The sequence below is a fragment of the Diadema antillarum genome, unplaced genomic scaffold (genome assembly GCF_040938485.1).
Source record: "Diadema antillarum isolate AM-2024a unplaced genomic scaffold, OU_Dant_1.0 seq00001602_RagTag, whole genome shotgun sequence".
In the NCBI taxonomy this organism is placed as follows: Eukaryota; Metazoa; Echinodermata; class Echinoidea; order Diadematoida; family Diadematidae; genus Diadema; species Diadema antillarum.
This window is the reverse complement of record NW_027272316.1, coordinates 588,930-615,440: the sequence shown is the minus strand read 5'-3', so window position 1 is coordinate 615,440 and position 26,511 is coordinate 588,930. Positions and strand designations below refer to the sequence as shown.

Genomic DNA, 26,511 nt, shown 5'->3' with positions numbered 1-26,511 from the left:
CAAAGTTCTATATCACAGTCATTCATGGCCATGGAAACTGCCCAGAGCCTTATCCAAGGATATGTCAATTGGGACCTTTCTGAGCTTGTACAAGATTGAAAACATCACAATGATATCATTACTACATGATGCAAAGGAAACTAGAACCATCACTGCAGGTGATTAATATCCCCATCCCAGCAGCTCGGACTCCTGTGAAAAAGAATTGAGCCAAGATATGCCTGGCACAAACACAAAGAGCATTAAAGCACAAATATACCTATAGATCTTGATGCATGTGGGTACAAACCAAATTGAAACGTAATGCTTCAGTCTGATACAAGAATATGAAGTTACCATGGCAATTTTTTTTCCCCCTGATACCAACACAATGGTTCTTGCAAATCTACACCTATAGATCATACATACTAAATTTGATCATAATAGCTTGAAATTCCACTGGAATAAAAAAAAAAAAATACAGCTGTATGCAGTTACCATGGCAATGCTTTGTCGGGTACAAACACAAAGTGTGTCTTGCATAACTACACCTTAAATCATTAGACACGCCAAATTTGGGGGAAAAAATGCTGATATACTGTGGAAACAGTATGCTCCACAAGGTTATGGTAAAGTTGCAGTTACCATGAGAAAGCTTTGTCTGGCAAACACAAAAATCGGGTCTTCTACATCTACACCTCAATGCTATAGTGTCCACCATATTTGATCTCAAGTTCATCGAAATTACGGAAGTACTTCACTCCACAAACTTTTTGAGATAATTCGCAGTTAACATGGCAATACCTTGTTGGGTACTATTCAGGAAACACAGAGCGTGTCTTGCATAACTACATCTATGCATTCACATCTGTACTAAATTTCAAATACAAAACTGGGGAAGTAGTTTGCTGTGCAAGGTTTTGGTATAATTTTGGTTAACTTGGCAATGCTTTGTCCAGCAAACACTAAAAACACGTCATCCACATCTGTACTTCAATGCCACATAATATCCACCAATTTCAATCTCATTTGCTTCAACATTGTGGAAGTAATTCACTCCACAAGATTCTCTGAGAAAATCTGCAGTTACCATGGTTATCACAACAATGCCTTGTTGGCAATGGTTTCTTCTCTCCAAAACACATACACACAAAAGAAAAAGAAAAACATGTCTTGCCTATCTACACCTTAATGTCATCATGTGCCTTTAGCTTCATCTTCATGTGTAAACTGCTTCAAAACTGTAGGAATTTGCAACACAAGATTTGCAATGGACCGCCCAACGGACCAACCACACACTCATTCCTATTACCCCTGATACCCTTCATGTATGTGGGGTATAAAAACTATGTTGGTATAAATACATTTTGGTGCACAAATATCACTGCAAACTTCCCCATCAGTGTCATACTCTTTCAACTCTCCAGTAACAGTTCAATATACCTTGCAAGAGTAGGGAATGTGACTACAACATGTGATTGCAGACACGTGTAATTGCCAAAAGATTAAAGATACAGTCGATCATATGGGAGCTGAAAGTCTCGGGCAACACTTTTTAATAGTTTTGATTGGAAAGCAGCTGAGAAAAGCAACAACGAAATAGTCACATGTACTACAGCTTATTACCTTTGCCATGGGAAGAGGTGGTTAGGTGATCACTGGCATTGGTATGTCTGTTTGCAACATAATACAACTACAGATTTGAATAAAACTTGCAGCAAAAGTCATTGATAAAATGAGGAACAGCTCATTAAATTTTGGCATCAGGAAATTTTTATGGATTTTTGAAGGATTTTGCATCTCTGCAAGAGTTCTAGCTGCACATACTGGAGGTTGACATACGCGCACTATATCATGTGTTCTGCTCTGGCAATGCACCATACAACTGGAAACTGATGGCCTAACATGGCCTACTAGGAAATATCATGCATGTATGAAAAAGAGTTGTTGGCTTGGCAAAGATGGGTGCTCTCCCAATGCTTTTCTAGTGTTATGATGTCAACAAAATACGCTATTTCAGACATGGCTATTGCGCTTCCTTCTCTACTCTGGAACTTGTTTGAACCTGCTGTAGTGCTGCTTGATAAGTTCATCTTTGGATTCGTAGGTGTGCTTGCTGGAGAGGGGTGGGGGGGCAGCTTTTCTCCTCATTCCCTGCCAGGACAACCTGTTGCCCATTGCAACATCTGCCAAGAGGTCATCTACATAGGCTAGAGATGTAAGAAATAACAAAGGAGTACACACCATTAATTTCCCAGAACATTTCATTTTTCATTTGATATCTAATTGCAAGCTAAAACTCCACATAATCATTCATTTGCCTGTTATAAGAAAATGCTGTTGGGTAATGTTCAATACTTTGGTATACTTTAATAACCCTAATAATTTTACTAACAGCAAGGTCTGGTTATTTCGTTGTTTGAAAGTGTGAACTTTTTATCACAATGGAAAAATTACATGTATGTAAACACAAATTTGTATTACCATTGATGAGAGCAATAGCATATGCCATTTCTGCTCAGTAAAACATCTCTCAGGATAGAATGGATAGAATGGAGATATTGTACACCACTAGTGTTTCAGATACTTACAGAAAGAGCTGCTCTCTTTGACTGGTTTGACAGATGCTCTGCCAGGCTTGTATTTTGGTTTACTCAGCTTGAACCGCTTCTTGCCGGTGCTTGTTGTTGCTTGCTGCTTCTTGCTGTTCTCATTAAAATGCATTGCTGCAAGCTGGATCCTGTTAATATGAAAATATGTGATATGCACTTATACATTTTGCCTCCACAACCTTTTTCTTTTAAGGAAAATGAAAACTGCTGTCCCTAATTTACAAATTTTTCTGTAATGAGCATTCAAATTCATGGTATTCACAGTCTCTTACTCTTATTCAAAATGCAGGATGAAACTTTACGCTATTTTTCTTGTCTTGCGTAAAATCACTGATACTGATACTTCCTTCAGTGTTGTCACAAGAACTTCACGGAAACTGGAGACAAGAAAGAAGGAAAATGCCTTAAAAACCACTATGCTTTTATATCACATAAAGACAGGATTGATTTCAAATTAGTTGTTTGCTTATTAGCATTACACATGATGTGAAAGTCTTACTTTCCATCTAACAAGAACTTCGAGACATGATCCATACCTGCTGATCATGCCATAGTAGGAGTATGCCTTCAGCTTTGGGGCGAAATGGTTCAGTGTGGCATGGAAAGACTCCAAAGATGACGTCTGCTCTCCGCTTGAAAGCTTTCTGATATCCTTGACCAGCATTGGGCTGGTAAGGATGTCATCCAGCTTCTCACAGGCAGCTGTGCCTGTGAACAAAAAAGGAGTGAGTTCAGTCTAATGTTAGTCAAAATCTTACCAGAAACATGTATCACACTTGTGTTTTCTTGTTTAATATAAAGTAGATTATTTCAACTCTCAGTAATTGAACTTCAATAATTCTAATGTAGATAGGCTTCAAGAAGTGCTTGCAACAAATTATGGCCAAAAACCAATCCAATACGTAAGGTTGAAAGAACATTAAAATACCCCCACCCCCATGTGATCTTGGTCTCAAATAGCCTGTTAGAATAGGGTTAAGAATGAAGTGGTAAATACTTTCTCATGTACTTCCATGTTCAAATGTCAGAGGAAAGGACCACACTAAAACTATTACATTCACCTCATTAAAGCATTTGAAGGAAACACAAATACGGATAAGGCCGTTTCAAATTACCCGGTCTCAGCCATTTCTTTCGACGATCCCCATAGTCCTCATGCAGGCAGCTCGGAAAGATGTCGCTATGGCCATGGTGGATCCCTCGGATGTGGTTCCTTAATGAGGACCACTTCGCGATGCGCAGGTCCTCCTCTTCATCTTTTGTGGATGCAGCCACCCAATACACGTGATTGGTGATGCTTTGCACCCACTGTGCAACGACTTCGCCTTCCTTCCTTTTGGCAAGAGCGTGTACCTTTTTCTGCACACCTGCATTGGATAATGGAAAATAAGGTGAAAGAACAAACATGAAGAGAGATTACACAAAATCCCTGATACTGGCTAGGAAATACTCAACAAAAATGTCTGAAATAAATATTTCAATAGTATGACCTTGACAAGAACACATCTCACATTTAATGTCTGAGCAAAAAGTACAGTGTAAATTTTGTATGTTTCATTTCATATTTGACCATGATGAGTTTTTTTCTTTTTTTTTTGTTTTCCCCCAAATGTATTTGCATAAACAGTCTTTCCAGAGCAAGTGACCCCCTAGATAATAATTCCAAATAATAAATGTTGCAGCAAATTTGTTTGTATGTGACAATTCTAAGTTTCACCAGGTGTATGTACATTCGTAAGTGCACCAGTCAAATGAACCACAATAACATCTTTTTAATGCCTGCACAATGATTTATCACCAAAATAAGAATGAGAAGATTGGCAAATTGCTGTTTTTCTTCTGCAATCTGACTTTTTTTCTCTATGAGGGGACTGCATACTACAAGCTCTGCTTTTTAGCAATCTCCTCTTATTTCCAACAATTTTGTGTGAGTTTACCACAAATGACATAGCATTCATTTGTATCTCTGTTCACAATTACCTGTGTCTTTATTACATGTTATTTTGTTCATTACATTGTTGTTCTGATTTCGTGACATTACTTGTAGACCCAAACACATCATTGGAGATTAAATAAAACAACTTGAACCTGAACTTGAAGAAATTCATTATATTACTCCTAGATCTACATGAAATATTTTCTTACCTTTTGCCACATGCCAAACATCATACATGTGGCAGATTTCTGGTGTTGCCTCCCGCACGTGCTTGGCTAGTTGGCGATGGCGATCTGTCACCAGCTTCCCAATGGTGAGGCCCTTGCTTGTTAGGTAGCTGTGCATGCGTTGGTAACCTTCCAGCTCCATATGGTAACTACTCTTCACCTCGTTGCTCTGGGGTGAGAATGAACAGTATCAGGAATAATCTATCAAATAAGATGCATGAGTATCGTATTGCTCAAGTTTCTCATTTCTGAATAATATGCAGTAACTTCCACATAATGTTACACATTCTACATGTGAAACATTTTCTTTTCATCTTATTTTGATGAAAGTGACATAATTACCCTGGCTAACAGTGCATCAGCAATTTGTTTAAAATGATTATCATTTCAGTATGACAGCCATACTGTGTTAATATGGATATTTTTCCTCCCTTTTGCATACTGAATGAAATGTTTGCACACACACAGACATACATACATACACTCACACATACAATGTAAATGCCTTAAAAATCATTACAGCAATATCAACCGGTATCCTTTTTTTCATTATGTACATGCCATTTCCCAACTTCATGAAATATATTCTACTCTAAACAGACATTTTGATTTTTATTATAATATCATTATCTCAACTTATCCAATTTATCAGTTAAACACACACCTGAACAAGTTGAATGTCCACGATTTGGCTTATGGTGAGCTCTAAGCCGCTGTACAGGCCATACTTTGCCGAATGGCCTGGGCTATCCGCCCGTCCATCACCACCTAATATGAGAGGGGTGCCAACTTCCACCAGCTTGGAGAGCAACGCTTCCTGATGGAGTCTCCATCGCCGTTCTATGATGGGGTGCAGAAATTCGTCCTGATGCCGGTAAAATGTCCTTGCCCCCATCGTCTGCACCTTGATGCTATTGAGGATCTGCAGGGTTTCGGTCGAGCTCCCTCCAGCGAAGAGTATAGCTGCCGAAAGCAAAACGTTGCCAGCAGGACGACTCTGAATGAATGGCTGGCTCTCCCAGGTTCTCATCATTTTGTTACAAGACCAGCATTCCAACCTCACTTTGAGGAAGGTCCCTTTCACAGATTTTTGGACGGACACGTTTTTTGATCCACACGATGGGCAACTTTTCAGTAACTCAAACAACTTGGACTCAAATACAATGTATTTTGGTTCCAGGTGTGGAGGGGCACTGCTGTCATCTAGGGGACTCTGTGCAATCCTGTAAAAGAAAAAAAAAAGAAGAATAATGAACATTAGTGTTTTCTTACAAATAAACAGACTTTACATAGTCTTAATGGAACTTCATGCAAAGCAGAAAGTACAATCAATAACTATCTGCATTTGTAGTTATTTTTAGATAAGGTACTGGTACAGACTTACAACCAGTATATAAGTTGTAATCACAACCATACATGACAACGATATTTAAACTTCCTTCAGTTTAGATTCCATGCATATATGCCCACTACATAGATTAGAAAAATAACATGGAACCATACACTGTACTTGCTTCACCCAAACATAACTACAAAAACCTCTCATGCTTCCAGTTCCAATTGTTAGCAGGTTACAGGACTGTATTGAACTACTTTAAGTAGGAGTATCTTGAGATGGGTGGTGCTTTAATATTTCCTTCTCATCTGCTCTGGGTAGTTTGCAAAGCTTGTCAATTTGGCAGTAGACCCTAAAATGCACATGTTACATACACATCTTCTGCAATACAGTAGTTGGTGATTGTTATCTAAACATAGAGAAAGCGTATATTTGAATTCATGTCTGAATTTGAGAATTTCACAAAATTAAAAAAAGAAATAACTTAAGCATGAAGGACACATGCAAAATTAGAAATTTATTACCAAAAAAAAAGTATTTATGGATGCCATATTTATGGTTTACCTTCTTGGAGTGTGTTTGCGAGTTTTCTGTGGTGAACTTTCTTCTTCGGAGCTTGACCCTGACGAGTCTGGAGCATAGTCGGAATCGTGCTGACGCACAGCTGGGGAGTTGCTGGAGCTTGATGACGAGGACCTCTTGCTGTCACTGCTGGAATCCTTGTCATACAGATTGCACATTATCCCCTTTGACACTGCATCAGGCCGTTTGAGATCCAGTAATCCCTCCTCGGTTTGCATCCAACTGTCCTTGGTCTTGACAGTTGTCCCCACACCTGTAAATTAAACATAGATTGTTTCACTTGGAGTGTTAAACTGTTTGCAATCTACCAAGTAAAATTTGCATTTTCACAACAGAAGCAGGAAGTTCTTCTTAGTTATACATTGGATTTGTAAACTAACTGACAGACAGTACCTAGAGTCACTAGCCATTAACCTGGCCCAGCGATACAGTGCAATTAACTTCGAGAAAGGGGGCACAAGCTTTTGAATCTGTAACAGTCATCGAAACACTGTGCGGAGCCAGGACAAAAAAAAAAAATCTCGTGAAAGTTTAACTCCTCATATCTCCCTTATTTTTACCACCAAATTTCTTGAAACTTCACACATATATCTGTTATGGAAATGTTATCCTTCATAGGATTTTTTTTTTTGGTGAAAATAACACTGATGTAGATTCTTTTGAAAAGTGTATTTTTCTGTTTGAGTCAACTGTGGGAAAGGGTTAAAATTATTTCCCGACACAAGTCTGCACCAGCATATTCATAAACATATTGCTAGTCTGTATACACCACACTCACTACCTGCAAAGTTTTGTATTTGGGCAATAAGTAGTTAGCAGAGCGAACAGACAGCCAAATTTAGGAAAAATACTGGACATACACAACTAGATCATCCTCCTGCACATGCGTTCTCTATTGGTCAGCACAAGCTTAGCAATCCAGCGGTGTCAGGTTCGACGCACATCGGCAGGGTTCAGTTTTGAACACAGTATGGACATATTGTACTACCACAAGTCATATACCAAAGTTTCATTTTTTGGGCAATAGAGAAAAATGTGACAAATTCACATTTTTTTAGAGACCATTTTTTTTTCCAGAGACTAATCTTTAACTTCATTTTCATAGGCTTATCCACAATAAAATCCAAGCTAATATTGTCAGAGAATAGGTTCTCACTACAATTTGCTGTATAGATTTTATCATTTGATGGCTTATGAGGCAAGATATTGCAATTGTCAGCAACACTTTCCCAGCGGTTTTGCATACACAAGCTGTTTACTTTATGCAATTGTGAGGTTTTCGTTTATATGCTTTGGCTGAGTTAATTGCACCGTATTGCCGCTCCTATATCCACGTCTTTTCAACAGTCTTAATAACACCAGTAGAAAATAAGTACAGCTGTATTACTGTAACAGTAGAAATTTTTGCGAACTTGAAATTTTGCACATTTCGCGCAACCAGAAACTAGCACGAAAATAAAAGCACACAAATATTTTTGCTTGCCATATGTTCCTGTGAGTCATGTCTTGATTCCGCGGAATTACAAACATGCGAAACTCTTCTTCCCCGGCCAAGTACAAAAAAATTTGTTGAGCGAAAAATATTCATTTTTACAGTACTAATATATTACATTATATGACTAACAGGAACAGGCATGCAAACCAGATGAGCAAGGAGATGACATGTCAGCTAAACCAGGAACTTGTACCTACATTTTACTCTGGTTGCTCTCTTGCCAATTCTTGCTGTTTGCGTGCGAATGGACCGCTGGGTAGGTTGGTGGGGAAACACAGACACTTCCTCCTGAATAAAAAGTGAATGTAGACATTATAATTACCTCACAGAAAAGGTATTAAAAACAAAACATCCGTCTTACAATCAATTTTCCATTTTGAAATATGCACCGTTAATGTGAATTTGTCATCCCTGCTTCTCCAAAAGAGGGCCATGGAAGATCTCTCATGTGAGTTTAATGTCAGCCAAAAATGACATCTAAAAAAATTCTTTTTGATAACTGGGCCTCGAAAATACTCTGTTGAAAAAAAAGTTGAGAAGTGCAACATTGATAAAGTATCTCATATTTCCTTTACATCTTCCACTTTACAAGTTGAGAATACAGGAGACTAAAAAAAAATGATGTCCTTGGGACTGACAGTTTTCTTTCATTATGTTGAAATGACATTATTACCAAACAACTAAGTCCATACAAAGATATATATAGACAGTAATTTGGGGGCCTGAAGGGTCCTATTTTACAAATGCAAAGCACTGGAAAATCTACAGACTCATGAAAAATTTCATTGATATTCTCATGAATGTTCACTTGATCACACAACATTGCAAGATCATTTACAATGTTTATTTCTATCACTTTATGCAAAAAGTGCACTACAAGGAAAAAGTAGAGGGGAAAAGGAAAACAAAAAGAAAGAGAGAAAAAATATCATTCATACATGTGGTGGCAACTGTCCAAGCAGACTGGACTGTGGCTCATCCTCAGCTTCATCAGATTCCTCCATTTCTTGCAATGACTGTGATGGATCATCATGGGTCTAAATAAGAATAAAAAGACATGATTATCAGCTTTCATGAAAACAGATGAATGCTAGCTTAAGTTATCACACCGGTTACAGCCCGTTATTCCGAAGGTTCGTTATTCCGAAGGCTCTTCAGTCTGAAGATTTGTTATTCCGAAGGTTCGTTTTTCTGAATTTCATTTTCGGATTAACAAATCTTCGGAATAACGAACCTTCAGAATACCGCCACAAATGTTCAGATTAACGAACCCTTTTTCATTTTCGGATAAACGAACCTCTAGCTATAGAAAATTTGTGTGTTTCGGATTAATGAACCTTCGGTATATTGAACCTTCGGAATATCGAACCTCCGGTATATTGAACCATCGGAACATCGAACCTTCGGAATAACGAACAGCACCCATCAAACCTATATTTAATGTAATTTCCATCCTATCCAAACTAAGGAATGCTCAGTCTTGGGGGCCCTTACATCAATGGTAGTGGTATAAAGAATGGTTGTAATGCTTATGATCATGACATTTTTTTTTTTCATTGATTTCATTCTGTTTTGTCATCGAACTGGGCTAAACCATGCCACAGACTGGTTTTTGACAGTCTGTGAACATATGCATGCAATAAAATGCAATTGTACAATTCTGCCATCATATACATACATAAAACTTACTTCCTATGCAATTACTAGGTTAATACCAAAAAAATAAAAAGGAAAGGGGAACAAATGAAAAAAAAAAAGTGGATATACAATGCGATGTTCACTCCTCACAGGTCTCAAACACCCTAACCTCCTCATTCATAAAATCACTACTCCTTAAAAATCATTATCACCAAACACCTCTTTCTCATTGAAACTATTCCGAATTCTTACTCTCCTATATGACAAACCTTTGTAAAAAAAAGAAGAAATTCATACGAAAAAAAAAGAAATCCATATGAACTTAGTTATCAAAAATTATTGAATAGATGTCTGAGATTTATTTTTGCATTGAAAACACATACACATCTCAAAACTTTTCAAGAGCAACTTTATACATTGTGTAAAAAATCCTCTTTATACTTTGAAATTCAAGTTTGTCCATCAATTCATTGTAAAATGCTTCAGAAGAAACAAAAAAATGGTAATATTTGGCTATATGTATGAAATCAGTAATAATAAATACAACTACAACTATTACTCAATGTTAAGATCCTAACTTAAAACTGAGGGAATTGGCTCAATGCAGCAGTAATTTTGTTTGCTTTTTATTGAGATAAAAAATGTTGTTATCATGGCAATGCATTGTTCAACATTGTATCAAGATGTGTTTTGCTCATCTAAGAATTGTTAGTCACATACAATGTATGTCACATTTTATCGACTTGTGATTTTTATGACATTCATTCCACACACACTGTTACCATGACAACACATATTTCAACAACAAGTTTGCACATGATAGCAGTCAGCAGAGCTACCAACCATGGCATTGGAAGCACAAATCAGTACCCAGCAGCTCCAAAATTCGTATCTTTCCCCCATCAGAATTTACAATTCGTATTTTTTTCAATTTCCCTCTCCTTGCTATTTTCAAATAAACTCGTCAACGCATGAGACGTAACATTACGACACATGCCGATTTACCGAGCTGGTACGTCAACAGCACGCTGAAGATTCAAAACTACGCATTGTAGTTCAGCAATGAATGTGTACTACTGTATTTAAAGTTAGTGTATGTATAATGTACAGTCTCCAAACATTTGCTGGATACGTCCACTTCCTAGCAGGGGAGGGGGATTCATACTTTCATCTTCTCTGTGAGCGAATTAATGCAGAATTCTGTCGGGTGTTTCCAATCATTGTTTAGTATAAAACATGGTCATGCGTTGTTTTCACAATTTCATTCTTTTTCATTTTATTGGATTTTAAACATCATCAAAGAATTTTCCTAAGTACTCCAATTTCTTTTCCCCTGACTCGAATCGGAAAGTCTGCCATAATGCTGATCGCTAAAATGCTGTGCAAATACTAGTAGCGCTGTGTGTAGATGTGCCGATGTGCGAAATACTGTTTCACTTCAAGTTCATAGGAATACGCCACGTGCATGCGATATCCCACTAGCCCCAACCTTGCGCGCGCTGCCTCAAGTTCGATGGATCTACGATCGAATGTGCCGTGCGTATTAGCTAGCTGAGCGTAATGACTTGATTTATGGTGAACAGTTTACGTTCGATACGACAAAAAAAAAGTCTTTTACGAGAAAAAAAAAAAACCCACAACAGACAAACATAAAACAGAAACACCCACGAACGGATGTTGATAGCCAAAAGTTTTGAAAGTAATAAGTAGTTTTGATGAACGTGAAATTTGTCATGATTTTGCTGTCTAACCGGGTAGTGGCTGCATCACATAGTACCTACTTGTAATTGTCGTGACTTTGTCTACGCATACGACTACGAGACCTTTCATTCATTTCTGCAATCGAATTTTTAATCGAGTGATCAATCAATCCCCTTTTATTTTTCAGAGAACATCAGTACTATATACCGTAGAATATTCCAACAAGTACACTATAATCGACTGCTCAATGTTTCTACCATGGGCTAAAACAAATGCTATAGAATCTTGAAATCTTTGCAATAATTCTTTCAACTCAACTACCGATCTAGTTCTTCAATCGATATGCATTCCGGGTTATTTACATGCTGTTTATCAACAGAATTCAAGTGCGCACATTCTTTCGTCTGGCACCTGGAGTCTGGCACCTGCAGTGGAAATTTCCATAAAGGGAGGGGTACACGTGGGGTGGAGGTGTCAGGTTTCTTCTATCTGAAGAGACAGCACGATCTCTTGCTTCTATTTACTGTTGTTCGTGGTTTTCCCCTTTTTCTCTGTTGGTTGGTAACTAATGAACATGTAGGTTGCTAGCACGTGGTTTTTTTTTTATGTGAGGTGTATGTATTCTCTTTTTTTTATCATTCTACTTGGGAGGAAAAAGAAGAGTAGAAGAGGGGGAATTGAAATAAAACAATGGACAAGTACACTTATCATTCACAGCAAGCTGTCATCATTTTGTCGTTTCCTATTAACATTTAGAAACACGATCCCCATTATCACTCGAAATAAATACCAAGGAAAACAAATCACAAAGTATCAACAACCTCCCCGACAACAACACAAACACTACTAAAGATAACACACAGCACGCCGAAGCGGCTGGGATCAAACTTGCTTCTAAATACTGCGGCAAAACAGAGAAATTGCTGTTACACTTACAAAAATGAAAAAAAAAACCAAAAAACAAATGCTCAAAGACTGACAGGGTAAGCAGAATCCTAAATATTTTTGTCAGCTTTTTTATTGCTACCTTGGCAATGCATTGTTCAACATTGATGAGAGATGTGTTTTGCTATGACAAATGATTTCTAAAAAGATGTTGTGCACAACTAGAGTCTATACATTACATTGATCATTTGCTGAATTTCCACTGAATTGCTGAGATGTTCAAACCACAATATTCTGTGCAATTTTAAAGAAATTTGCTATTGCCATGGCAATGATACTAATGAAAAAGCTGTCTTGCTTATCTTCCTTTGATCATGACACACATGACAAATTTGGGTTGAATTGCTCAAAAAAAAAAAAAAGAGAGAAAAAAAAAAGAGAGAGAGTAGCTGGAGCCGCAAGTTTTGCTACCAAATAACCACCCTACCGCTTCATCAACTGACGGCAAGACCTCAAGAGTGTTTTCTACATTATATACACCATAAACACTACGACGAGTCATGGGTGAGGGTATACTGCTAATTTCATCACTCCTATTTAATATCAGCAACATGCTACCATTTTTTAAACAAACATTAAAATAACAATCATCAATACCATCATACACACCTGTTTATGCATCTGTCCCTGCTGACTTGATTGTGGCTCACCAGGATTGACTTCAGTAGCAGATGCTTCAAGCGAAGATGCTGGCTCTGCCAGCAGCTCTTCAAGTGTCTTAATAAATAAACACACAAACGAGTACATAATTATGTATATTACATACATGATTGTTACGGTGCAGTGCGAAAAGGTATGTCATTTTTTGGAAGTACAGGTACCTTACGTGATAATAAGTTAGTACAAAGTGTAGTTATATTGGTAACTAATCAGTCGTGCATGAGAAAATTTTATCTCTCTCATATTGAAATGTAGTTCCAAATAAGTTACAAATAAAGATGTTTATTTCAGGAACCCTAATATTTATTGAATCATTTTTTTTTTTTCAAAGGCATATTTTCTTTCAAATTTGTGTTCAAACAAAAACCATAGGAACTGCAAAGGATTCTCTGGGGAATTTTTTTTTTCACTCTAACACTCAGTAAATGTTAGATAGGTGTTCATAACTTCAAGAAAAAAAATGCTTGAATGATTTCTCAGAATATTCCTGTGATGTAAACATAAAAAAACCGAATACAGCAATATGAGCCTACAGACAAAGTGTTCATCGTATTGTACTTATCTTCTTGGTATTACAATACATGTATATCATTACTTTGAATTTCCCTTGGTCATAATAATATTTGAACTTGTTTACACTGGTGTATCTTGACTGTTCATAATGTGTGTTAATGCTGCTCATACATATCTTGGATAAGGCTCTGCCCCGATTCAGCAAGAGATTATTCATGGCAAACAACTGGTTCCCGGGCAATTATAAAAAGCCAGAATCTACCCCCTTTGTTTATTTCAATTCATACTGGCTTCTGCTAGGCTCTATGAAGATAAACAGTTAATCCACCAGCTGCTTGGGTAAGAAGATGTAATGGGTGGAGAGGCTTATTCAAGGGCTGGTCAAGTTTATTGACATTAGTGATTTACACTCCTGGACAGTGAGTGCAGGTATCTGGATCATGCATCTAGTATGCAGCTGAGCTGATAGATGCTACTTGTAGTAGTAGTAGTGTAAGGTACTTCAATATTCTATAAACATCATGTTCATTATGTACAATGTGTACCCCGTCACACAAAATAGAATGTTGTATTTATCTTAGTACAAATTTCCTAATGTGCTATACTGTATCACACTTCACAGATATTTAGTGCTCTGTAGTATGCCATTGATAGCCTGTTCTGCTGCAGAAAGATTCAACAAATGACAACTTTTTTCTCATTAGTGCTTATAGCTTTTAAAGCGACTTGACAGTTGTATCAGGTAGGCATACAGAGTGGAATCTACTGTACTAGTCTGTAGGAAGGAAGCTCTACTAACTACATACCCACATGCCCGAATGCAGCTAAAGAGATATTTAGTTGAAGAAAAGGGGTATTCACGCATACAGAAGAGTAGTTTGCAGTGTAATGTAATTAGACGTCTAGATGTTACTAAGTGCATGTTATTAATATTGCTTCATTCTTTTTTTTTTTTTTACTACAGCCGGTAACATTACTGAGAGAAAAAAAAGGTGCATAACATTTCGATTCAAGTAGAGCAGCAGCCCACCTATTTACATTTTATACAGCGCAAACTGCTCTTTTGTATGCATTAATGAATAATAATACACCTTTCCTTAGCTAAATATCCTTAGCTGCATTTGGGTACTTCGCGTTACAAATGCAAAATAAAGGGCTTGCCGCTACAATTACAAAGTAGATAGACTAGTCTATATTACATACGGTAACTCAAAGATTGAGAGGTAATGACTAATGGTTAGATCACCTAGAAATAAATGCTAATTTTGCTATCATCTAGAGTCTATTTTTGAACCCACATGTTTGGCTCAGCCATGCCATGATACTATAGCTCCAGCTAAACCGTTTAGACTCTACTACTATTTACTAGGGCCTATTGACCAAAAAGATTGGTCTGTATCTGGTCGTCGGGGAAATGTTCGGCGGAGACTGCATCTGGCTTCACGGAGGAAGAGAGCAACAACATCCAAGAAAATGAAGGACTCATCCAGACAGACGGATGTGTCTAACTAACGGTTGTTAGAATATTAGGTCTATGTTATATAGGGCCTATTGCCAGTGGATTCCATCCTCTCCTCTTTGACTTTAGTATTCACTGGGCTCTTGATCATCATACAATCACAAGTCTTAGTGTCTTACCAAAGATTCTGTTAGAGTTCATTTAGCGCTTCCTACGACCTACGGTACCTAGGTATTGAACCTTCTAGTTTTTTTATACCACACAAGTCAATCGTCACAACTACAAAATACAATGTAAATTACTTTAGGCCTATGGTGTAACGTTAGTCGGTAATCTACAAAGATAGAGAGCCCCATTTCATGGAGAGATCATAATTGATTATGTAGTTGATTTCTATCATAAGTCTATTACGGAAAATTATAATTGATTATATCTTCTGACAAAACGGGGCCTGTTAGTACTCGGTTGTCAAAGGTTGTGGATGGGTTTCTCATCACGTACTTTCGCACACATCACTCCGACAGCGTCACACTCACAACACCGTACCGTCGCACCAGCAGCAGGGAGGACACCTCCTCCCTGGCCCTGGAATGGGCCTGGATCTGGGCGCAGACAATAACGAATCGCTGCTGCGTGCCCAGAAAGTTTATGAGACTACCGTGGGCGTAGATTACGTAAAGTATGTTGTACTTACTTCCATCTTTCTCTTTTTCTCCAAGACGGATCTGGTGGCAGTGCTTGTTCTCTTCGACTTTGTGGAAGAGGCTGACGGATGACTTTTAATTGTTGGCACTGCATTCGCCTTCAGTCGTTTGGCTTTCTTGATATTGAACTGCGAATACAGCCCCGTGTCCTCGTAGTCGTCTTCAGTGAAATGTGCCCCACACACGGCACTTGATTCCGAAGGCCCATTCCAATTTCCTCGAGTGATTCGTACCCTTTGAGTCCAAATTTTGCGCAATTTGGGATCTCGGGGGAAAAAGTGAAGGCTCACTCCATCCTTTGAGGTATTGCTGCATCCAGCAACGATACAGCGAGTAGGCATTTTAATTGACAGAAAAGAAAACTTCGAACTTCCGAAACTTTTCGGCGATAACAATAGCGGAGGACGAATCGATTGTGTAGAACAATATGCGGTGATGCGGGAGGGGGAGCTCGCGGAGGAGCAAGCATAGCAGCGCTGCCTTCCTTTGCTGACGTCACGTGGTCACGTGACTTCGGATTATCGCACTCCCAAAACTTTCGCTGTTTTCAGGGGGCGGGGCGAGTGTGGTGTCAAGGGAATAAATTCGAGCTGATAGTTGCAGCATTCCTCAGCTATCAAGGTCACTTTCATGGCTCAATTCATGGTAATCGGCATTAGATAATCCATATAAACATATTATTTAGGCCAAAGTTTGTGTGTCACGGGACCTTTAACATGAAGCCAAAATTGCCAAACATGCATTCATACTTCAATAAAGATTGCAGAAAGGTACAGTATATCGTAAAGTTCCGTGTATAAAACGCACTCGCGTATAAGACGCACCCCTACTTTCGGACCTAAAATAAACAAATTAAAAAAACACGAAAATTTCCACGCAAATATTGTGTGTGTCATACATAATATTTCAGCTCAAAATTTCCTAGAATGCAGCATGTACTTGTTCTATTTTTCGTTTCCTTTTATACTTTCTTTTAAAGACCTAATAAAATGCGAGCAAAATGTTTTCATATGCAAAAGAAATGTAAAATACATGTCATGATTATCAATGTAAATATGTTTTCAGTGTCGTTCCGGTTTTTATCGCTTCTAGAAACTCCCCCAAATATCACATTTTTGGAGGACCTCGTTGCAGTTTTTGCGAAAAAATATGTCACGTGACCAACACCCCTGAACCGATTGATGACGTATAAGCACGGAGTTGTGCTCAGTTAGCAGACGCCGCTCAGCACTAGCACTTAGATTACTAGCTTGGTACACGCACGTACACGTTAGCTAGCCCGGCCAGGCCTGGGCCCGGGATGTGCGCTCCCCGTCGCATTTGTACCACGTATATTATCACTAAGTTAGCTTGCACAAATACCTGGTACCTCGAGCATAATGTCTTCCCCTATTGGGTAAACTTCGACATTGATGATGATGATGATGATGCCAGACTGCAGCTCTGACGATAGCGGAGAAGACGAGGAGGCACATGAAGTTGAAGGGGAAGATGGGGAGGGAGAGGCAGCCGATGAACCAGAACGTTATCGTGGGGCCCCGGCCGTGGCCTGGCCTGTCGGCCGGTGCTAACAAGTAGTAGTAGTAGTAGTAGTCTACTAGTACTGGTACTACTACTAGTAGTAGTACTAGTACTACTAGGTCTAGTAGACTAGTAAGTAGTAATAGTAGCAGAATCTTTGGTAGTAGTACAGAGGCTACACTCTATACATTAGGGGGATTAGAGTATGTTACAGGGTGGGTCGTGGCTCAAAAAAGAAAAAAGAAAAAGGAAAAAACGCCTAACCAGTTTCCCATGGTCAGTTTCAGCAATAATTGTTATCAGTAATTTAGATGTGCCATTTTCTAAGAAAAACCATACCAGGTACCAAGAATGATCGTCAATTTTGGTCAAGTAGTGTTTGTTTTATGCTACAAATCATACTGTGGAAGGAAGCCCCATCACCGTGCTTATCTACCGATGAACGCCACAGTGGGGCTGAATTCACAAGTAGGCCTAGGCCTATAAAAACAGGCGAGTCGCCGTAGTATTAGTACGCAGACACGCAGTGGCGGGGCTATCGTGAAATAGGCCCCACAGCAGTGCGCGTGCACCCGTGCGTTTATAGCAAGCAAGGGTAGGTCCTGGGTTAGGGTTTAGGGTTAGGTAGGGTTGTATTTATGGTTAAATTGGCTGTTAAATTAGTTGGGGGACATATATGGAAGTCCTTTTCGCCGCATTCACGTGTATTATACTGTGGAAGGAAGCCCCACCGCCGTGCTTCTACCGATGAACGCCACACGGTGGGGCTGAATTCACGAGTATTTTTAAACAGGCGAGTCGCCGTAGTATTAGTACAGACACGCATTGGTGGGGCCTATTTTACGAGTTTGCCTACAAATCTATGTAAGCTTAGCGTTGTCCGAGTGCAAAGTATCCTTTTCTTGCCACAGTCTTCATGGTCTTACAGTGAAAATAATGGATATTCAAGTGTACCACAGTTGTAATCTGTATTATTGGGAGTATTAAATCCGATACAATTCATTAAATATTCTTCTGTCCAAAGGCTTAGCCAATTACAATAGTGCAGCGCGGCGCTAGCTATGCGCTCGCTAGCTGGCTTCCCCGCCAGCGCTAGCTGCCGGCTGGTGCTGTCGCTGCGCTGCGCTAGTCTTGCTATACTGCTAGCTCGCTGGCTATGGCTAGGCTGGTCGGACAATCGATATCGACGACTCCGATCTTTGACGTCATCACAATTTAGAAGTGATAGTGCGCCGCATGCGGCGAAAGTATAGAAAGTTTTCCAAAACCGAGGAAATTGCATCCATAATGTTAACAAACATAGAACAAAATTCAGAACAGTAAAAAACCCTGAATGACTAAAGAATTACTGTAAAACATGATATTTTCGCGGCATGAATTTTTCGCGAATTGGAACCGACAGCCTTTTTTGTGGCATGAAATTTTCGCGAAGTGCCACTGGCGTTCAATGCATATAGTGTAAACAAGGACTTTCGCGTGCATTTTAATTTCGCGAATCTTGGCGCTCGCGAAATTTGCGAAATTAAAGTGCACGCGAAAATTCCTCGTTTTACAGTACTTAGAATTTAACATTCAATATTATTACATCATTAAGAAAAAAATTTCTAAACCATTTTATTAGGTCTTTAACGGTATTCATCTGACATCAGCAAAATATGGAAGACGCAAAATGCGAGACTTGTCTCGGTACTCACTTGCTATTGTTTCGACTTTCAATCGTGGTAGGCCTACATGTATCATCAAAGATCGTACTCATGAGTGTACAGTACGACGATCTTTGCTATCATACATACGGTATCTCACATATTGACGCATGTCAGACTAGAAGGTTCATTACGAAAAAACAAGAAAAACAGTAACAAGTGTAGCACAGGGATTGTACACCGAGACATACGGTGCGTACGGTAATACACTCACTGTTGTTTCGCCTGGAGGGATTACCAGTAACGTGTGTCTCTTGTTCTGTATCATGCTAATTTCAGCACACGCACACAGAGAGCAGTGGACTTGCACACACAGCGCGCAACGGGCAAGCGCGCTCCGATCCGATCGTTGTGTGCACGTGTGTCCATTGCGAGCGAGAGCCTCTCTTCAGCTGCTGCCTTTGCAAAAGGCTTGCTAGCTGTACAGTACCTAGCTAGCTAGCTAGCTATACCCTATCCTCTATCCTGGCCTCGAAAGTGAAGAGCATGCAAAACGAACTCCATGCATGACATGCATACACCGTTTGTACATGCTGCATGCTTCACACATCATTCACATTACGGTGACATAATGTCGATCCTACTCCGTATTTTACAGCTTTTGTCTATGGCCAGATTGATATTAGTACACCGATAAGTTTTACGGTATCGGTAATTCAGTAATGATACCTGTACATCGCGTATTTCAGCTACTAGGTTGGCTGTTGGTAGCTTGGTAGACTGATCGGTACCCGGTAGGTTTACATTGCATCACGTATTACAGCTGCATGTTGTCTGTCGCCAGATTGATACATCGGTCATCGTAACTACGGTACACAAGGCCGATGTAAGTTTATCCGGTATTTACAGCTGTTGTGTGTGTCCAGATTGAAAGATCGCTCAATCCGTAAGTTTTAGTGATTGCTTACCCTCCGAACGTCGATGGGTATCCATGGCCCCAAGTTGACCTTATAAAAGTGGGTGTACGTGACAGATTTTTTTCCGTGATTCGACTGTACCCATGTAAAAGACGCACCCCCGATTTTTAATGTTTTTCAATGAAAGAAAGGTGCGTCTTATACACGGGACTTTACAGTACTTTGGTATGGAGTACTGATTTCACATGATATCAATGTCACTTAGAAACATCAGACACACATACAACACACACTCCCACACACATGCAACACACAGTCCCACACACCCACAACAAACACACACATACTCACACGCACGTACACACCAAACCACTTTTTTTTTTTCAAATTCCAACATACACACACAAACACTTTTTTTTTTTTTTTTATTTCAACACGCACACACACACACACGCACACACACAATGCATGTCTTCAGTCCAGACCATGCATAACTCAAGGCACAGACAGCAGGAAGGACTGCAAAAACACTATTGGATACAGTACACTACTGTAAACGTGGAAATTTTCGCGGTACATTAATTTTCGCGGATTTTGCGCTACGTTCGGCTAGCGCGAATTCAAAAACGCGCGAATATATCTTCGCAATTTTTTATGCACATTTTGAACGGGCCTGAATTGCGTGCGCTTCGTCAATGATACTGCTACGTAGTACAGACATGTTTACGCATATAGCAGTATCATCGCACGCACCGCACACACCGAGCCCATGGCCGATTGGTGTGCTACATCTCCGCGACTACAGTACTAGTACTACAGTACATGTATCGAGTAAAATACGTGTACAGTGTACTACGTAGTTGAGCGCTTGTACTCACACTCGCGCCGCTCGCTACGTCACTTTCATACGCTGGCATCGCTGGATGAAAACAGCGACTGTATTTTAACCCGCTGCGGAGCGCGAATTTAAGAACCCGCGAATATGTTTTCGAGCCGCTCAGCGCGAAATTATTGACGTTTACAGTATCACCTTGGAGGCTTTAAAGTTGATTGCATATAATTAGTGCATGGTACACATAATCCTACGGACAGCGAAATGTGCGATTCTGCCTTAAATGTTGCTGTTTGTGGCTCCGGTTTATTAGCCAGTAGGTAACCATTCGCTGACGGTATAAAGCACAACTAGACTTGGATTTGTCAACACTGACAAATTAGGTGATCCGATCTATTCGAAAATCAATGATTTGAGTCCTGATCCCATTAGGCATGACCATACAGGTTTCATCTGTGTTTAGGGACATTGGCCATGTGATATTTGGATTCTCATTTAGAAAAGGGAGTCAGGTCTGCCATCTTTGGTACCAAATTCCGTATACACTGTAACGAAGATACAGAATGAAGTATATTTGACCATTGACCCCACTTTGCACAGCCAAGATGGCATCTGAGCAAAATGTGGTTATTTTGTGAAATGATTCTTGTAACATGGTCTTTGCGTGTGCAAAATATGGGAAAGATAGGACATGTATTCACCAACAATGGTTATTCATTGAGTGCCTCATCATAGTACTTGAGGCATTTTGGGCTCCTAAACAAAGTTAATCATGTCAGCACAAGTGAGAGTGATAGGTATAGTTCGACCTCGATTATCCGGTCATGTCGGGACCGGCGCTCATCTGGATAAGCGAATTGGCCGGATATGGGGGACACAATGTATAATGTATATAGCTGCCGTCCAAGCTGCCGTCCCAGTGCACTGGCAGCTAGGCAGGTAGCGTACCCCGCAACGGTGGTGTAATCTATGCTAGCCTGCACAAAATTGTAGTCCCTTCTTCACAAAAATAAAGTATATAAAATATCTTTATGTGAAAATCATACATGTTTTACCTTGAGATATTGAGAAACCTATCATGCACATCTTATGAAATTAGTGAAATAGATCCATGAAAAGATGTTAAAGTCACTGTTTTTTCTCAATTTTTGGATGAAAAAAAAAGTCCTTCACTGCGTGAACGCATCCGGATAAAAGGAGGCCGGATAATCGAGGTCGAACTGTATTACGTGTGGTACATGTACCTTCGCGAATGCTCGACTTCTCGACCTCTTTGCTAATGGCGGCGGGTCATTCAATTGGCCCCGCTTCTATATGTGAGCGCGCACTCTATTACATATAGAACCTCTTGGGTTTAACCCAATAGAGATTCTCTGCGATTTATTTTTTGTGCCAAAAAGGTCAAAGGTCAAAATGTCAAAGATCAAGTGAAAGTGCTGAACTTTACTTCGTCCTCCATATCTCGGAAGTGGCTCAAGTTATCTTGAAACTTAGTACATATTTATGCATGTTTTGCCTGACTATGATTCTCTTATGAATTTTACGGTCAAAGGTCAAGGGTCAAAGGCCAGATGAAAATGGTAACAATTTACTATTCAATACATAAATTGCACTTTTTCTCTCCGTACCTTGAAAATAACTCACTGCATAAACTTATGAATGGGTCAAAGTCAAGTTAAAGTCCTAAAATCCCCAAATACATGCTCTCTCATTCATCCAATTAAAGCTAGGCCAAGGTGAACATTCAGCACATTTGTGACAAACGTGTCATTTTAATACTTTGCCAATTTTGTGAAAATGTAATCACACATTGTCCGCATGCACCATAGACCTAAGTATTAGGAGAATCATGCATTATGGCGGAGGCATACCAGTCGCCATAGCGACATTTCTAGTCTTCTCTGTTGTCATGTTTGAATATGTATAAATATTTACCTTTTTATTTTTTGAAGTGCCATGAGCACTGAAAGGTTGACCTGTGCGCTATATACAAGTAGCCACTACATTAAAACCAGAATTTTTTACATGCATTTGATTTTTGCAAATTTAGCGAGAGCAAAGATAAGCAAAATTGAAAATATGCATGCAAAAGTTCTTGTCTACACTATATGCATAGAATGCCAGTGGCAATTCACAAAAATTTCATGCAGCAAAAAAGGCTGTTGGCTCCAATTCACAAAAATTTCATGCCGCGAACATTTCTTGTGATACAGTATTTGTAATACTCTTCACACTTCATCGCAAGAATTTTTCGAAAAGGCTCTGTTGGGAAGCCTCACAGGTCTCTACACATGTATCACAACAGGTCACAAGAAGCACACAGGTCTTTATCACAACAGGTCACAAGAAGCACACAATGTATGACTGGATATGACAAGAACGACCATAAAGAATGAGAGCCAGAAAGAAAGAAAGAAAGAGTGATAGAAAGAGTGAAATATTGAAAACTAGATATATCGCTATGGCTACTGATATGCCTCCGCCATAATGCAAGGTTCTCCTAATAGGTCTATAGTACAATGTCTTGACAATGTGTGATGACAGTTTCACACAATTGTCAAAATATTAAAATGACAGGTTTGACACAAATGTGATGAATGTTCACTTTCCTAGAACTAGGTTCAATTGGATGAATGATTAAAATGTCAGAGTGCAGGTATTTGGCGAACTGATGATTTTTACTTGACTTTTGACCCTTTTATAAGTTTATGCATTGAGTAATTTTCAAGGTATTGGGAAAATGTATAATTTCAGTATCAAATGGGAAAATAGCATTATCTAAACCTCGCCTTTGACCTTTGACCTCAGTTCCAAACAGAATCACTATTAGGTTGAACATGCATAAATATGTAAGTTTCATGATGATACCTTGAGTTACTTTCGAGATATGGAGGAAAAAGTGCAATTTAGCACTTTCACTTGACCTTTGACCTTTTGACCTTTGACCTTTTGGCAAGAAACTTCCCCAAAAATATATAATGGGTAATACATGCCATACATCAAGTTAAAAAAAAAAACAACCTTCAGACATATTGCATTTTAAGGAAAGTAGTGATATTTTGAGGAGTTGACCTTGACCTTTGACCCCCTGACCTTTGACCCATGACCCCCAACTTCCCTAGATAATCACTGCCCATCGGTACAAGCATATACACTAAGTTCCATGAAGATACCTTGAACCATTTGCGAGATATGGAGAAAAACATGAAATTTCAAATTTTTTTTTTCACAAAATAACCTGTGACCTTTGACCTATGACCCTGTGACCCTAAAATCCACACAAAGTATTATCCCCCAAGGATATACCCTCATACCAAGTTTGATGTAAAACCACCACACGGTTCTTGAGATATCGACAAAAACAAAACGGGACGGACGGACGGACGGACGGACGTACGGACGTACGGACGTACGGACGGACGGACGGACGGACGGACGACCCGAAAACATAATGCCTCCGGCCACTTCGTTGCGGAGGCATAAAAAGAAAGGTAACATATGTATTGTTTAGGTATGTACTTGGGTATTTACCATAGTTTTGTCTACGTTACTAATGGACAATATTCCATTAGTACCAGGTACAAAAAGCCTAAGACTTACTTTGCATATAGGAGCATATTGACAGCTGACACTCTCAGTTGCAAATATTTATCTCCCTGTATTGAGTTATTATTCCTCAAAGAATGCCCAGGAACCTTAAGTACCCCTCCCCCGCAAAAAAAAAAAACCAAACAAACAAAAAAACAAAAAAAACAAAAAAAAACAGCACCAACAACATAAGAAAAAGACAAAGACAAACAAACATGAAAAAAAAAACAACTCTTGGAAATCAACTCAACTAAAAAACAAACAAAAAACAGGGCATACTCACAAAAATGTTTATTTGATCACAAAATTGGAGTCAGATCCTGGCAATGTTCTACAGTGTAGATCTGGCAATCTAGAATGGCTTGTTAATAAACTTAAACCTCAGGACTATTCATTGACTTTTTACCAGGCCAAGTTTTTTTATAAATCAAGACAAGAAGTTATACTGAATACAAATTTTTATGTTTTTTAGTCTAACATCAAACAAATATTGTTCTAGAAAGGCTGCAAAATGTGTCAATTTCCCCTCACTCACGGTCTCAGAATTGGTCTAGAATTTAGCTACTCACTTGATGACGTCATCATTTGAACGATTATATCCTTACACCTTGCACTTTATTGCTGCAATGCACTCATGATTGTGCATTTAACTATGTGTATTGTTAGGACATAAAAGAGCTCAGTTTCACCCACCTTGATCAATCTCTGCACATCATCTTTGGTTAGCGTTCGATCAACATTGAATTCATTGGTTGGGTCCAGCACCACAGCCTTGACCATGAAAGCAACCAGGGTCTCTGAAACTGCTTGACCTTTGCTGGCACATTCCTGCGCTATTTCCCGAATGATATTTTTGATGACACTCTCTGCTTGAGCTCGAGACATTGTATATTTCGTTCTGTGGTATGAAGAAGGAAAAGAAAAAAAACTGAACAAAAAGTTGTGGTGAAATACTCAGGTAAAACCAGAAACATTTGTGTGCATGAAACTTTCTTGAATTTCATGAGTGAAGATTAGTGAAAGTAAAATACATGCACGAGTTCTATACACAATGGATTGAATGGATATTTGTAAAATGTCACACTTTCATTTCATGGGGTTGATTCGTGTGTGGAGAGGTGAGAGTCACAGAAAAAAAAAAACTAGAAATGTCGCTATGGCGACTGGTATGCCTCTGCCATAATGCATGATTCTCCTAATAGGTCTGTAGTACATTTGTTTGATAGATACTTTATTTTCTGCAAATCAATATATACATAAATTGAATAATCGTGAACATGGGAAACATACAAAGTATATTTGAAACAGAGTCGTTTGACTTGCATAAACAACGATATAAAAGGAAATTAATGACATTACAGTATGCATGTCTATGCAGCTGGGATTACAATAACAATATTATATTTAAGAAATGATAAAGCAGAGGGCCGCCATTGTAAGCATTGCTTGAAAAGATGGCCGGCCCGAGGAAAAGGTAGGTAGGTAAATTGCTAAACAATACAAATTCTGCTGCGAAGATAGCAGGGGAAAATAAACTCTGATGTGTGATGGTGGTGAATGTGCGTGCGAGTGCTTGAGAGTGCACAGGGGCAGATAGGCTGGGATTTGGAATTATAAAATTGGTTTGCTGGAAGAGGGAATGACTTACGATGTTGCTACTATCGGGAGACCAACATAAGTCGTATAAATTATTCGTGCTTAATTCGTACTTGAAGTATACTGTGATAAAATATGCTTCTTTAAGTTTGCTTTGAATGAAAACAAGGAGGCACACTGTTTCAACTCCTCAGGAAGAGTGTTCCATGTATCCGGACCGTGATGTCTAATCGACTTTTGAGCAAGTAAAAGCTTTGGATTACTTAAATGAAAATCATGGGAACGACGGGTAGGGTATGAGTGAATATGATCATTAGTTACTAGGGCATTATGGAAAAATGGTAATAAATTTCGAATGTGTTTATACATAAATATAGCAGTTAAGTATGAATGTATATCATGGGCCTTTAGAGTTTTTAGGCGATAAAATATGGGATCAGTGTGAGCCAAAATATTTGAATGTGTGCATATATACGAAGAGCCTTTTTCTGAAGAAGAAAAATTGTGTTCAATTTGGTTTTGCTACAGTTGCCCCATACAATATTACAGTACATTACATATGGTAGAAATAAGGTGTTGTATAACATCATTAAAGTTTGATCATTAATTAAGTATTTTATTCTCCTT

At 38.9% G+C, this 26,511-nt stretch overlaps 2 protein-coding genes across 2 annotated transcripts in view; both read right to left on the bottom strand.

The window, feature by feature from the left end:
* LOC139711010 (cilia- and flagella-associated protein 206-like) overlaps positions 1–26,511 on the bottom strand; it is a 205,095-nt gene that overhangs the window by 160,514 nt on the left and 18,070 nt on the right. The window contains exon 2 of the mRNA XM_071622927.1: positions 24,982–25,186. Within this exon, the coding sequence (XP_071479028.1) occupies positions 24,982–25,173 (192 nt within the window). The 5' untranslated portion in view covers positions 25,174–25,186. The remainder of the gene's footprint in view (positions 1–24,981; positions 25,187–26,511) is intronic.
* On the bottom strand, positions 1,594–13,422 carry LOC139711015 (uncharacterized). Its single transcript, XM_071622932.1, has 10 exons — positions 13,061–13,422; positions 9,106–9,204; positions 8,365–8,455; positions 6,655–6,925; positions 5,419–5,977; positions 4,737–4,923; positions 3,707–3,958; positions 3,128–3,299; positions 2,571–2,719; positions 1,594–2,189 (listed from the first exon to the last, which is right to left on the bottom strand). Exons 1-10 carry the CDS (start codon positions 13,217–13,219, stop codon positions 2,023–2,025), a joined length of 2,106 nt encoding a protein of 701 aa, XP_071479033.1. The 5' UTR covers positions 13,220–13,422; the 3' UTR covers positions 1,594–2,022.